The sequence below is a fragment of the Kogia breviceps genome, chromosome 9, assembly GCF_026419965.1.
Source record: "Kogia breviceps isolate mKogBre1 chromosome 9, mKogBre1 haplotype 1, whole genome shotgun sequence".
NCBI classification, from domain to species: domain Eukaryota; kingdom Metazoa; phylum Chordata; class Mammalia; order Artiodactyla; family Physeteridae; genus Kogia; species Kogia breviceps.
The window spans coordinates 5,518,489-5,531,415 of NC_081318.1; the positions used below are offsets into that span (position 1 = coordinate 5,518,489).

At 43.5% G+C, this 12,927-nt stretch overlaps 1 protein-coding gene across 11 annotated transcripts in view; it reads right to left on the bottom strand.

The window, feature by feature from the left end:
• Positions 1–296: 296 nt before the first annotated feature.
• The window catches only part of GALNTL5 (polypeptide N-acetylgalactosaminyltransferase like 5), a 141,108-nt gene continuing 128,477 nt past the window's right edge, over positions 297–12,927 (bottom strand). For 9 of the 11 annotated variants that reach the window (XR_010842034.1, XM_067041813.1, XM_067041815.1 and 6 more), the window contains 2 exons: positions 5,570–5,719; positions 297–1,452 (listed from right to left, as the gene is read on the bottom strand). Coding sequence is in view for 10 of the 11 variants with exons in the window: in XM_067041813.1 (XP_066897914.1) it covers positions 1,249–1,452; positions 5,570–5,719 (354 nt within the window). In the remaining variant the exon portion in view is untranslated. Of the gene's footprint in view, positions 1,453–5,538; positions 5,720–12,927 lie in introns of all 11 variants that reach the window. The other 2 variants (XM_067041817.1, XM_067041823.1) reach the window with 1 other exon arrangement.

Sequence of the window (12,927 nt, forward strand, 5' to 3'; positions counted from 1 at the left end):
GAAAATTTGAATTTCAGATAAAAAAAAAAATTCACTAGCATGTCCCATAGAATATGTAGAATATACTTTTACTAAGATATTATTGTTTATCCAAAATTCAAGTTTACCACGGCATGCTGTACTTTTATTTGCTAAATCTGGCAACGCTAACCCTGGACAAGTTCTAACCTTAGTTTTCTGTTTTATGATATGGTAATAACAATAGGTACTATCTTGTAAAGTTGTGTGGATGAGATGAGATAATCTATGCAGAGTACTTTACCAGGGGGTATGAAACATAGTGAGAGCTCAATAAGTGTTAGCTCTTATTTTTATTTCATCTCGGTGTGTCTTAGGATAAATTCCTGAAAGTATGCTTTCCTTACAGAATTCTCTGGCTAATGTAAGGCTTGTCCAAGTGTTTGGTCATACCCAAAACTGTTGTGTGAAAAGCCTTGAGCAGGTGAGCAGATACTTTCTCAACTAGCTCCAGAATACAAATCAGATTTTAAAATTTCTATACAAAACCATAATTGCCACCTACAGGCAAGTATGGGTTTCCTTTCAATCACACCAAGTACTTGGATGTTGATTCTGATTTGTTTTCTATTCCAGAGTCAGCTGAAACAATATTCTAGAGGAGATTGTTTAAGCAACATTCTACATCGTTTCTAAGACTTATTCATGCTATCTAGGACCTGAACTAAATTACATTAAAAAACTAAAGCTGAGTATTAGGCCCATGGCTCTAAGAAAAAGAACATTTTTCTTTTGGCAAAGCTGATATTTACAACATCCTTCTTTATGCTTACCAAACAAGAAGATTCTCTGAATTTATACTACAATTCTCTTTTTTCCTTCAGCTGCAGAAATTTTATTTTGTATTTTACTCTAATTGTAATGGATTCATAGGTTTATTACAATCAATTTTTTATTACTTTCTAGAGCAGCTAAGGTATAAACATGGGCCCAGGATATACTAACCATGTGGCAATTACTTCGTGCTGCCAGACTGACATTTTAAAAGCTCAGTCAAGTTACCCTGTGGCCACCTGTAATATTTGGGCACAGGTTTTCCCCATCTCTTTCCAGCAACAGATTTTATAGAGTACTTTGCCAAATACATGGGTATAACGACATTATAAACTGGTGTGTGACAACATGCTTTTCTAATGTTTAAGGTCTTGCCACCCCAGAAATTTAGTGGCAGAAAAGGCACTTCTGTTGTAGACCATTCTGGCTGTACTTCTTACTGTAGTTCACATAATTTCATGATGTTCCAAACTTGTTCTCTTCTCTACGTTGAAGGACTAGGGGAATTTTTACTCTCTTAGAGGTCTCCAGTTCTGGGAAGACAGTATCCAAATACCACTGAAATGACTTGCAACCCAATTGTTTCCTTAATTCAACACGCTCACTAATATCTCCATAGGCAAGATATTTCAGATGAGGTCTTCGTAAAAAAACCTGCTCCTAAATGGAAAGAAAGAGTCATTTCATTAAACCAGACAAATCTTTGGTAATCAAATCATGATATCTAACATAGCAGTATATATTTTCATCTGAACTGAAACAAAACAAAACAACAACAGAAAACCTTCCCTCTGTATGGGGAGGGCAGAGACACGCATAGGACCTGGGACTCACTCACCCCACATATATTCACCGGATGTGCTGTGACAGACCACGATGAAAGTAGCGTAGAGGGACTCAGGAAGTCTAAGTCCTGCTTCTCGAGAGTTCTAGAATCATAGCCACCTATTGTAGTGTTTCCCCTTTCTCCTACTCTCTCAATGATACTCAAGGACAAATCCCCTCACTCCCTGATCCCTATCAACACTTCCATGGTTTCAGAAATGGGGGGTGGTGGCAGCTAAGGGCAAACTGACTCTAGAGGAAGACCTCCAGAGAAATTGAAACCTAGTTTCAATTTCTGGCTCTGCTATTTATTAGCTATGTGACCTTGGCTGCTACCCTCATGAGACTGTGGTGAGGACTGAACACTTTCATACGTGCAAAGCTCTTAGGAGACTAAGGCTGGCACATAGTAGGTGTCATGTCACTGTCGGCCATTATTATCACCACACCTGGCTAGTCTTTTCTGCGTTCTGATTTCAGGAAGCACCAAGTATGAGTGTCTAGTGGACTCAAGCTCTGCCATGTTAAAAGAGGTATTCTAGGTAGACCAAAGCCTCCTTGAAAGCAGAACCTTTGTATTTTCATCTGGGTATTCCCAGTGCCTGGTATATAGCATAGTAATATTGTTGAATGAGAGGAGCTTGCCTACCCAAATTAGCACAGTATGGATTCTCCCCAGGGATCTTTAGGTCTCTGCCGTCATGTCTTGCCACTCCTAGTTCCCCAGGGGGGATTGGGGCAGAGAATGGGCCCGAGGGAGGGTGTCCTCGTTTTGGAGTGAAGGCAGAGGAGACCTCAGGCAACAACATCTCCCTGTCCAAAGCCTGTTTTGCCCAACGGCACTCACTCAACTTCCTAACATGCTGTGTCATACAATCCATTGATTTTATGCCAAACATTACATGCTTTTTATAAGAGAGGGAACTTTTGGTAACTATATCCCCCATGAAATTCAGTAAACTACTCAGTCCTAACTGTGTTCAGGTCAACCATTTAAATCGTTGACCTCTGGTCACAGAAAAAAAAAAGCTTAAAATCTCTCATAACTAAAGAAATGCAATTTTAAACAATGAGATATCATTTTTAACCTATCAGATTAGGAGAAATACAAAGTTTAATTAAAACTAGGGTTGGAATAGTTGTGGGGAGACAGGCACTTTTATATACATTTGATAGCAGTGTAAGTGACAGTGTAGACAGTGAAGGAACATTTGGACATTATTCATCAAGATTTAAGATGCACTGGGCTTCCCTGGTGGCGCAGTGGTTGCGAGTCCGCCTGCCGATGCAGGGGACGCGGGTTCGTGCCCCGGTCCGGGAAGATCCCACATGCAGCGGAGCGGCTGGGCCCGTGAGCCATGGCCACTGAGCCTGCGCGTCCGGAGCCTGTGCTCCGCAACGGGAGAGGCCACGACGGTGAGAGGCCCGCGTAACGCAAAAACAAAACCAAAACAAAACAGATATAAGATGCACTAACTCATGGTCCACAAGTCCATGTCTTCAGATTTATTCAAGATATATCTGCACAAATGTGCAAAAAGATACATGTAGGGCTTCCCTGGTGGCGCAGTGGTTGAGAATCCGCCTGCCGATGCAGGGGACGCGGGTTCGTGCCCCGGTCCAGGAAGATCCCACGTGCCGTGGAGCGGCTGGGCCCGTGAGCCATGGCTGCTGAGCCTGCGCGTCCGGAGCCTGTGCTCCGCAACGGGTGAGGCCACAGCAGTGAGAGGCCCGCGTACCACAAAACAAACAAAAAACAAACAAACAAAAAAAGATACATGTAAAAAGGATGTTCATTTTGGCACTGTTAAGGAATAACAAAAAGCCAAGATGATCAGAATGTTTATCTCTGGGGGCTATTTATGAATGGGATCAATTTTAAGAGATCCATTCAAAAGAAATATTTAAAAGGATGACATGTTTATCTGCTCTGATTTTAAAAGACTTTGAAAGTATGTTTTTAAATTATACTAATAAATGGAAAAATTACAACAAAATATTGCTGCTCAAATCGAGTTAGGTAAAAGAAAAGGATATATATTCGTGTGTATGTGCATGTTAACAGGAAACTATAGACAGTAATTTAGTGGTGACTTCTGAGGGGTGAAACTACGGGCTTAGAAAGCTTACTTTTCACTTCATGCTTTTCAATACTGTAAGACAAAAATGTGTATGCGTTACCTTTTTAAAAATATTTGTTTTAAATCTGGAAATATAATAAACATACAAAAGAAAAAGCACATAGAAAGTAAATGTGTACCTCAGTGAATTTTTGAAAAATGAACCCCAGAAACCCTAAGTCAGGAAATAGAACATGATCAGCATCTCAGAAGGCCCTTGCCTTTCCTTTCCTGATCATAATGCTTTCTCTTAGTTTGAAGTGCTATCCTGATTATGTATTCATTTCTTTGCTTTTCTTTCTAGTATCGATATCTAATTATCCATACATAGATTATACGGTTTGATTTTACCTGTTTTTAATGTTAAAGAAATGGAAAAATACAGTATATATTCTATTGTGCTTGGCTGTTTTTGTTCACCATTATATCTTTAAGATTTACCTATACTGTTGTATGTATATTTAATTTTTTTTTTTTTTTTTTTTTGTGGTACGCGGGCCTCTCACTGCCGTGGCCTCTCCCGCTGCGGAGCACAGGCTCTGGACGCACAGGCCCAGCGGCCACGGCTCACGGGCCCAGCCGCTCCGCGACATGTGGGATCTTCCCAGACCGGGGCGCGAACCCGCGTCCCCTGCATCGGCAGGCGGACTCTCAACCACTGCGCCACCAGGGAAGCCCTGTATGTATATTTAAGGTTGATTAATTTTCATTGCTATATAGAATTATATCATTAAACTTATCATATTTATTCATTCTACTCCCGATGAACATTTGGGCTGTATTCAGTTTTGGCTAACACAAACAATGCTGTTTATAAACAGTCTTGTTCGTGTGTTCTGGTGCACAAAAGCATGCTTTCTGTAGTGTATATACAGGATGGAATTGCTGGATCATGGGATAGTCATGTCTTTTATTACTTGATATTGCCAAACTGTTTTCCAAAGTGAGTTTGTAACAATTAACACTCCCACCCAGTGTCTGAGACTTCCTGTGCTTGCCAACACATGGTCCTGTCAGACTTTAAAAATGTTGTGCCAATCTAGGTGGCTATGTAGAAGTATCTCATTGAGGTTTTAATTCATATTGCCCTGATTACTCAAGAAATTGAGTATTACTACTTGTATAATTTAAAATAATAAAGAAATATTAGATCAAGACCAGGGCATATAATATCACAGAGAGATTCTTACATATTTCTACCCATGTATCTGAAATGAGGTCTTGTTGTTACTGTCCAAATTGGTTTGAACTTTCAAATTAAAATGAAGCTGCATCTGTATGTTCTCTGTACGTGCATTCTAAAGGTCCCGGCAAGGGGCTTAAAGCATGGGGAGATGCACGAATGAAGGGGCCTGGCTTTGAGGTAAAAAATCTTTGACTGTTAGAGAAAAAAGGAGCAGAGGTTCTTGTGCGGTTCCCCAGACCAGCTGCAGCTGCATCACTTGGGAGCTTGGTAGTGGAGGAAGAGAATCCAAAATTTGCCCATGGGAATGGGGGCAGAGAGAGGTATTTGCCACAGATGGGCAATCTTTGGGGAAGGAAAATAGATCTAGGGGGGAAAAAAGCCTTCTCATGTTGGTTGATTTACTTCTGAGAAACTTGAGTTTCCCTAGAGATTTTTTTTTTTTTTAAAGAGTAAGGTGCAAGTGTAGCAGCTGAAAATGAACAAATTGAGAATAGCATCTGAAAATGTGTGGGTGAACACCTGAAGGGTTGCCCTAATTTAAGGAAAAGTACAAAAATTGGTATCTAGAAAGCAGCAGAAGGCTTCTTCAGAGCCAGTCCCTCTCTGTACTCTCACCATCTTTCCAAACCAGGGACGTATCCTTCACCTTGTATTCATCTAGCCAAGTGTGCACCAGTCTGAGGTTATTATATGCCAAGGCTTTTAAAATTCCAGCGTGGTTTGCAGTGTGTTGCTTGTCAATATGTCCTACTCGAGAGCAGGGGAGTATAAAGAGTTGGCCTCCACACATCCAGATCTAGACATAAGAAAAACAGAAAACACATTAATGAGTGTTTGCTAGTAATAGGCAACTGCTGAAATGAAACAAAAATAACAATAGCTAACAGTTATTAAGTTTCTTATTTCATTTGACCCTCACAACAACCCTATCATGTAGGTACTGTGATCATCCCTATTTTACAGATGAAGAAACTAACACATCATTGGTTAAGAAGCTTGCCCAGTGATATAGTGGCTGAGCACAAGGTTCAAATTCAGAAAATCTGGCCCTAGAGTCAGTGTGCTGAATACTAAGTGATCCTGCCTCGCTTGTACATGACCAGTTCTGATGCTGATTATGTATGAAGACTGACAAGTTATTTTATCTTAGGATATTCTGAAACAATATTCTGAGAGTAACATTTTCTGAGGTGATTAAGTATTGCTGGATATATGCAAGTAATAAGAGAAATATCAATCATGGCTGAATTCAGTTATTCATCTTTTTTTTGTACTTAAAACACTTTATAATGCTTATTTTTAATAACTTTTTTTATTACACAAAAGCAAAATATGGCCATTGAAAAACTAAGAAATGTAGAAAAGCACACAGAAAAAAGTAAAAATAAGGCTTCCCTGGTGGCGCAGTAGTTGCGAGTCCGCCTGCCGATGCAGGGGACATGGGTTCGTGCCCCGGTCCAGGAAGATCCCACGTGCCACAGAGTGGCTGGCTCCGTGAGCCATGGCTGCTGAGCCTGCGCGTCCGGAGCCTGTGCTCCGCAACGGGAGAGGCCATAGCAGTGAGAGGCCCGCGGTTTTAACACTTTGTCAGTCAATATTAATCCAAGTATGTATGTGTACATACATAGATACACAACATTAAGATAACTTGCTTTTCTTCATTTGATATTATGTGAAGTTATTTTAAAAGTCTTGTATTGTTGGACATTTTGGTAGTTTTTGATTTTTATTATTATAGATAATACCACAAAAAATGTGCTTGTAACATAAATCTTATGTATAGTACACTTGCATGACTCTTCTCTTTACTTTAATTCAGTGATTCTTGCATGGTCCCCAGACCAGCAGCATCAGCATCACTAAGGAACTTAGAAATGCAGACCTTGGGCCCACCCAGACCTACAGAACTAGGAAGTCTGGGTCTGGGGGCACAGTAATCTGTATTTTAACCAGCTCTTTAGGTGATTCTGATGCACACTAAAGTTTGAGAACCACTGTTCTAACTGATCAAGGTAATATACCCCTGTTTTATAGATATTTTCTTAGCTGAATTCACCTAATCATTTAGGGAACAGTAGTAGGAGAATAAGACTCACTGAAAACAATACTCAAAAGTATTATGGTGAAATATATCACTCAGATAGAAAGGATTGTGTTAAAGAAAATGGAAAAGCAGAACTTCTGACATAACATGAGACCTACTGACTGGTGCAACTAACCTCTAGAGTTCTTTAGAAATACCCAGAAACATCCCCACAGGATGTCTAGAAAAATATCCATTGAATTCCTTCTCTAAAATGGATGGCTCAGTAGAAAAACCCTTAGACCAAAAGTCCAAAGAATTAGGTTCTTTTATCATCTCTGCCACATGCTTATGATCAGACGTATCCTCTCTGACTCTCATTTTCATCTGGAATTGAGAACTAAATAGTTGCTCATTTAAGCTACCACTTGGGGGTGCTTTGTTATGCAGCAAAAGCTAACTGATACTAGCCACCTATAATGTCTTATTCTCTTTTTAAAAAGTGAGAATTTAAAGAAATTTGGAAAATCATTAATATCTGTTTAATAATTAGAATGGATACAGAAGTATCTATTATTATTGGTACATTCTTACCTGTTTGAAATGTTTCTGTATTGAAAAAAGAAACCTGGCTATGAGTATAGAATAGAAAACAAAAGTCAAGGAACCAAAGTGATAAAGGAGAATACAAGTAAAAAATGTATTTAAAAACCTTCTCAAACATCAAATTGAGGGAAGCTATTGCAATGTAGCCCAGTCTTCATAGGACCCACAAAGTTGCTCTTTTCTTCTTGATTCATTCTCAAAGGGAAACATGATCCATCTGGATATGCCTTTTGCTCTGCTCTTTGTTCATGTAGGTGATGGTCAGCTTTCTTTCTCAGATATACTGCTGGAAGTAGTCTGTCCAGCTCCCAGTTTCTATTATTATTATTATTATTATTGGAGGAGGAAGAGGATGACGAGAAGGCAGAGTATCCCATTAAGAGTTAGTGTAGTGCAGTGGTGCAGAGCACAAACTCTGGGGCCACTCAGTGTGGTTCAGATCCCCTATGAGCTGTGTGATCTGGGGCAAGTTACTGAAGTTACTCAACCTATTTGTGTCTCGGTTTCCTCACCTGTAAAATGAGAATAATAACAGTCCCTGCATCATGGGATTGTTATGAGCGTTAGAAAATCTGATACTTGTAGAGTGCTTAGAGTTCGTGTTTTGTAAATGAGAGTGTATCTCTGTTGTAGGGAAGTGTGGTAGACTGCGAGCGTGGTCACAAATGCTTTTCATTCTTACATGCACACTTAATTGCAATGTAACTCTGTACTTCATTCCGTCAAGAAGCGAGGTTTATTTCTCCATCCCTTGAATCTGATCTTGGCCTCATGGTTTGCACTGGTCAACAGGACATTAACAAACGTGATGCAAACAGATGCCTGGAAAGTGTTTGTAGCACTTTGGGACTTGCCTTCTCTTGCTGCTCTTGGGAACCTTGTGACCACTTCACTGTGAATGAGCCTCACTAGCCTGCCTGACAATGAGAGACAAATGACCTGGTCATCGCCACTGTTCCACCTATTATTGGGCCAATGTCCACATATGTAAATGAGGCCATCCCATATGAGCCAGCACCAGCTGGGCCTCCCGATGAGCAGAGATGTGTAAGCAATACCAGTAGAAACCAGCCATCCTGGCTATGACCAAAATAACCACTTTAGCAATACAATGAATTTTGAGGACTTACAATTGATTGTTGTTTTAAGCCACTGTATTTTGGGACAGTTTGTTATACAGCAAAAGCTAACTGATACATGAGGGAACCTATTTCTCTTAACCAGTTTTACTCATTAAGTAAATAGGACCTCCATCCACTGAGTTGCTCATTCCAGAAACTTGGTGTGATAGATGGAAATACTGTTCAGCAGTATTATCTCACTCTCCACCCCTCACTAAGGGGTAGAGTATATTTCTCTGACACACTGACTTTGGGCTTGTCCATTTGACATGCTTTGGCCCATGGAATGTGAGCAGACATGATGCCTGTGGAAGCTTTAAATATGCTGTGTGGTTTGGCTTGACTTTTGCATTCCTGCTTATCAACATGAGAAGAATATACCCAGAGTTGCTACTAGAATGACGAGCAGAGCTGACCAAACTCAGAGCCCAGAGCCCAGCCCTGCCAGTGTAAATTCCGAGGCAGAGCCATGCTGGCCAACACAGACACATAGGAAAGAAAAAAGAAGATGCTTCTTGTTCTAAGCCAACCAGTTTTGAGCTCGTTTGTAACGAGCATCATCATGGATTAGCTGACTGATCATTGGGTTGTCCATGACACCCCTTTCTCTCGATATCCACGTAGCTGGTCAGTCTCTGGGTTCTGTCCATTCTACTTGTAAATATGCCTTTTGTGTGTGTGTGTGGTACGCGGGCCTCTCAACTGCTGTGGCCTCTCCCGTTGCGGAGCACAGGCTCCGGACGCGCAGGCTCAGCGGCCACGGCTCACAGGCCCAGCCACTCCACGGCACGTGGGATCTTCCGGGACCGGGGCACGAACCCGCGTCCCCTGCATCGCCAGGCGGACTCTCAACCACTGCGCCACCAGGGAAGCCCGTCTGTCCAGTTCTTTCTGTCGCCGTTGCTACTGCTCTGGTTCCATCCATTGTCACCCTTTGTCCAGGTTATTGTAAGAACCTCCTAGTCTGCCTGCTTCTCCTCCACCATGTCAGCCTCCACAGCCACTGTCACTGCCCTGCTTAAAACATACCAGTGGCATTTCATTGCACGTAAGACACGTCTAAATCCTTACAGGGTCCTGCAGAGTCCTGCCCCTGCCTCCCTCTCCAGCTTAATCTTGCTGTTCTCTCCTCACTCATTCTGGTCCGGCTTCACTGGCCTTCTCCACTGACACATATGGGTTGGAAGGCTGTCCGCTTTCCAAGTCAGTGGGCAGAAACTGCGGCATTACTGAGTATCTTCTTACTCTTTGTCCGTAATCTGCAGTTGTGAGGGGCAGCAGGGGTGCCTCATGCAACAAAGCCAGGGTAGGAGTTTCTCGGTCAATCTTGCTGGCCTCACAGTTATGGGGGTGCCTCCCAGATTCAGGCTGCCTATTCATTTTAATTTCTAGTGGGATCTCATCTTATCCAGTCTCAATAAATATCTTAGTAGAAAGTTAGGAGAGGCTGCTGCCCAGATCCCATTTTAAATTAGAACTCTGGGGCAGCTGTAGCAGAAAAAGAAAGGGATGAACATTGGCTGAGAGCACTTGAGGTGACGGAAGCTGTGTTAGAGGCCTTATGCCCAACGCTGCGGTGAACGCACCCAGCACCACTGCAAGGCGTCTATTACTCTGATCGTTTCACGCGGGGCCTTTTAGACTCTTGAGTGGTTCCACTACTCAGCAGATATTTCTTGCCCACTTTTTACACAAAGTACCAGGTGCTGAGAACGCATTTCGAACAAGTCAGATCTTTCCCTGCCCTCATGGAGCTTACAGCTGGTGGGAACACACACCTGGCAGAGCCCAGCACAGAATAAAAATGGGGTCTCAGGTTCAAAAATTATTAAAAGTTTCAAGATGGCAACAGCAGAGCATTAAGCCAAGTGTGGGCTTCTTCTAAACATGGTACCATGGGCCACCACCCAGGCTGCACGTCTACACAGCCCGCCCTGCACACACAGGAGACAACTGCGGTACAGCACGATAAGGGCTGTAATGGGGGAAGCATGCATAGGAGGGGGACGGATCCCAGGCTTGGGTGTGTGTGTCTATGTGCGGGGGGCGGGTAAGGAAGATAAGGTCAAGAAAGTCTTCCTGAAGAAATTACATCAAAGCTGTAGCTATGGATGACGGCGGTGGGGAAAGAGGAAAGTGAACAGAGGCAGGTGATGATTTAGAGGTAGAACTGCCCAGATAAGGTGAGGTTAACGTGAGGCAGGAGAGGGGGTGTGGAGTCCAGGGAGGTTCTCCATGGGGGACGTGTGCAGATAACTGGCGGGGTGGGGGAGGGGTAGCATGTCATCCACTCATAGAGGGAACATGGGAGGAGGAATTGGGGTTTAGCATACCTGTGGGACATCCCTGCCATGGTAACGTGTAGGCGATTGGCCACCCAAGCTTATGACTCAGGAGAAGGAACTGGGAAGGAGAGAGAATTGGTGTCATCGGATCCGTTAATCATGGGAACGTGATGTGGATGAGGTTATGGAGAAGGTGGAGAGAGCAGAGAAAAGAGGGACTTGGGGAAACCCTTAGGGGTGGAAATTCTGAGCAGGTGGGCCAAGAAAAGTAACCCAGTGAGGCAGTGGAGAGCCACGGTCTGAGCAGGGGGCTGGGTGCTGAGCAACTTGCCTAATCCCCTACTGTGTCAACGCAGGAGAATTGCCTTCAGCCTTTCTCTGCTGCAGGCGTATGGTTTGCTCTCAAATCGCAGCATCCAAGGGATGTAGCAACCTTGGGCCGAATCTGAGCTGGCACCCGTGTCTAAGAGGCTCAGTCTGGAGGGTGAGGTAGGTGACCCTCCAAGCGTAGGGCAGGGCCCCGGTTCCTGCAGGAGTGTATCTTGCCCCTTGGGGGACACCAGGGTGGAACCCTGGGGCAGTGTGGTCAGACAGAGAGCAGGTTGTCTGCTCTCTCAGGGAAACAGAAATGTTAATCTGGAGCCTGGTTATGAGGCCTGTTCCGGGGTTGGGAGTGAAGCTACAGCTCCGTGGGCACCCAGTGAGTCATCATTTTCCACGAGCAATGGTCACACTGAGCTCAGGTCAACTAAAAACAAATTCAGGGCATTGGAGGCTTCCAATATATGGCCAGCCTCAGAGAGAGGTGACTTAGAAACAGGGTAAACCCGAGCTGGGGGGCGGGGAGGGTCTCAAGATCTGAAGTTGAGTAGATCATGCAAGGCAGGAAGCGATAGGTTTGGAGCACACTACTTATGACTGCTGTGAGTTTGGGCAAGTCACACTACGTCTCTGTGCCTCGGTTTCCCCGTTATAAACAGGAGAGGATGCTGGTACCTACCTCACAGGTTTCTTATGAGGATTAAGTGAGTTAACATCTGTAATATTTCAGAGCAGTGCATGTCACACATAATAAGAACTTGAAAATGAAACACATTTTTATCCTTTACATCTCAACTTAAATGCCACTTCTGCCGTGGCAGACACACACCTCCCCTAAGACAAGGCTAGGTTCACCTTTTATACGATCTCACAGTACTCTGTATTTCTCCTTCATTGCGTTTATCATAAATAAAACCAAATAACTACTCATCTCACTCTACCCCAGATATTGATAGAATGGAAGCTTTATGTCATTCGAAACCACTTTTGCTTTGAGTGCTACTGTATTTTAGCACCCATCGCGGTGCGTGGCATGTGACAGGTTCTCAATAAATACTGCTGAACGAGTGAATGAATGAATGAATGAATGAGGACTGTGTCTTCTGAATGCCCAGCATGTGGCGCAGCCTGATGCAGGAGGTGCTCCTTAGATCATGGCTGTGTTGAACACTGAACTTAACTAGAACACTCAAGAGAGCCCGAGATTTGGGTCTGACCACCATACAGGTGTTAGTTACAGCCATGGGAGTTGATGTAGGTATATTATGAAAAGTATTAACAAGGGGACGGCACAGACACTGGCCGAAGAGAACAGAGGAGCCGCCACAGGTCCTGGTGGCCCTGCCCTGCCCGGTGCTACCACTTTTGTTTCTGGGCCATGGGAAGGCTGAGATGTGGAGAAGGGAGGCGTGACGGGCGGCAGGTGGGAGGTATTCGGCTGGCTCAGAGTAGAGGTTCTTTCCCATCAGATAAGGAAAGAGTGCACTAAGTTAACAACAAGCGTGGCTTCACAGGTGCAGAGCGGCTACATGTCAGCCCCGAGCCCTGAAGAGCACGAGGGGTAAGAAGAGAGGCTTGACGAGGGCAGCAGTCTTGGGAACGCCCATGTTTAAGAGACACACAGAAGAAGTTCCTGTGAAGGAGACTG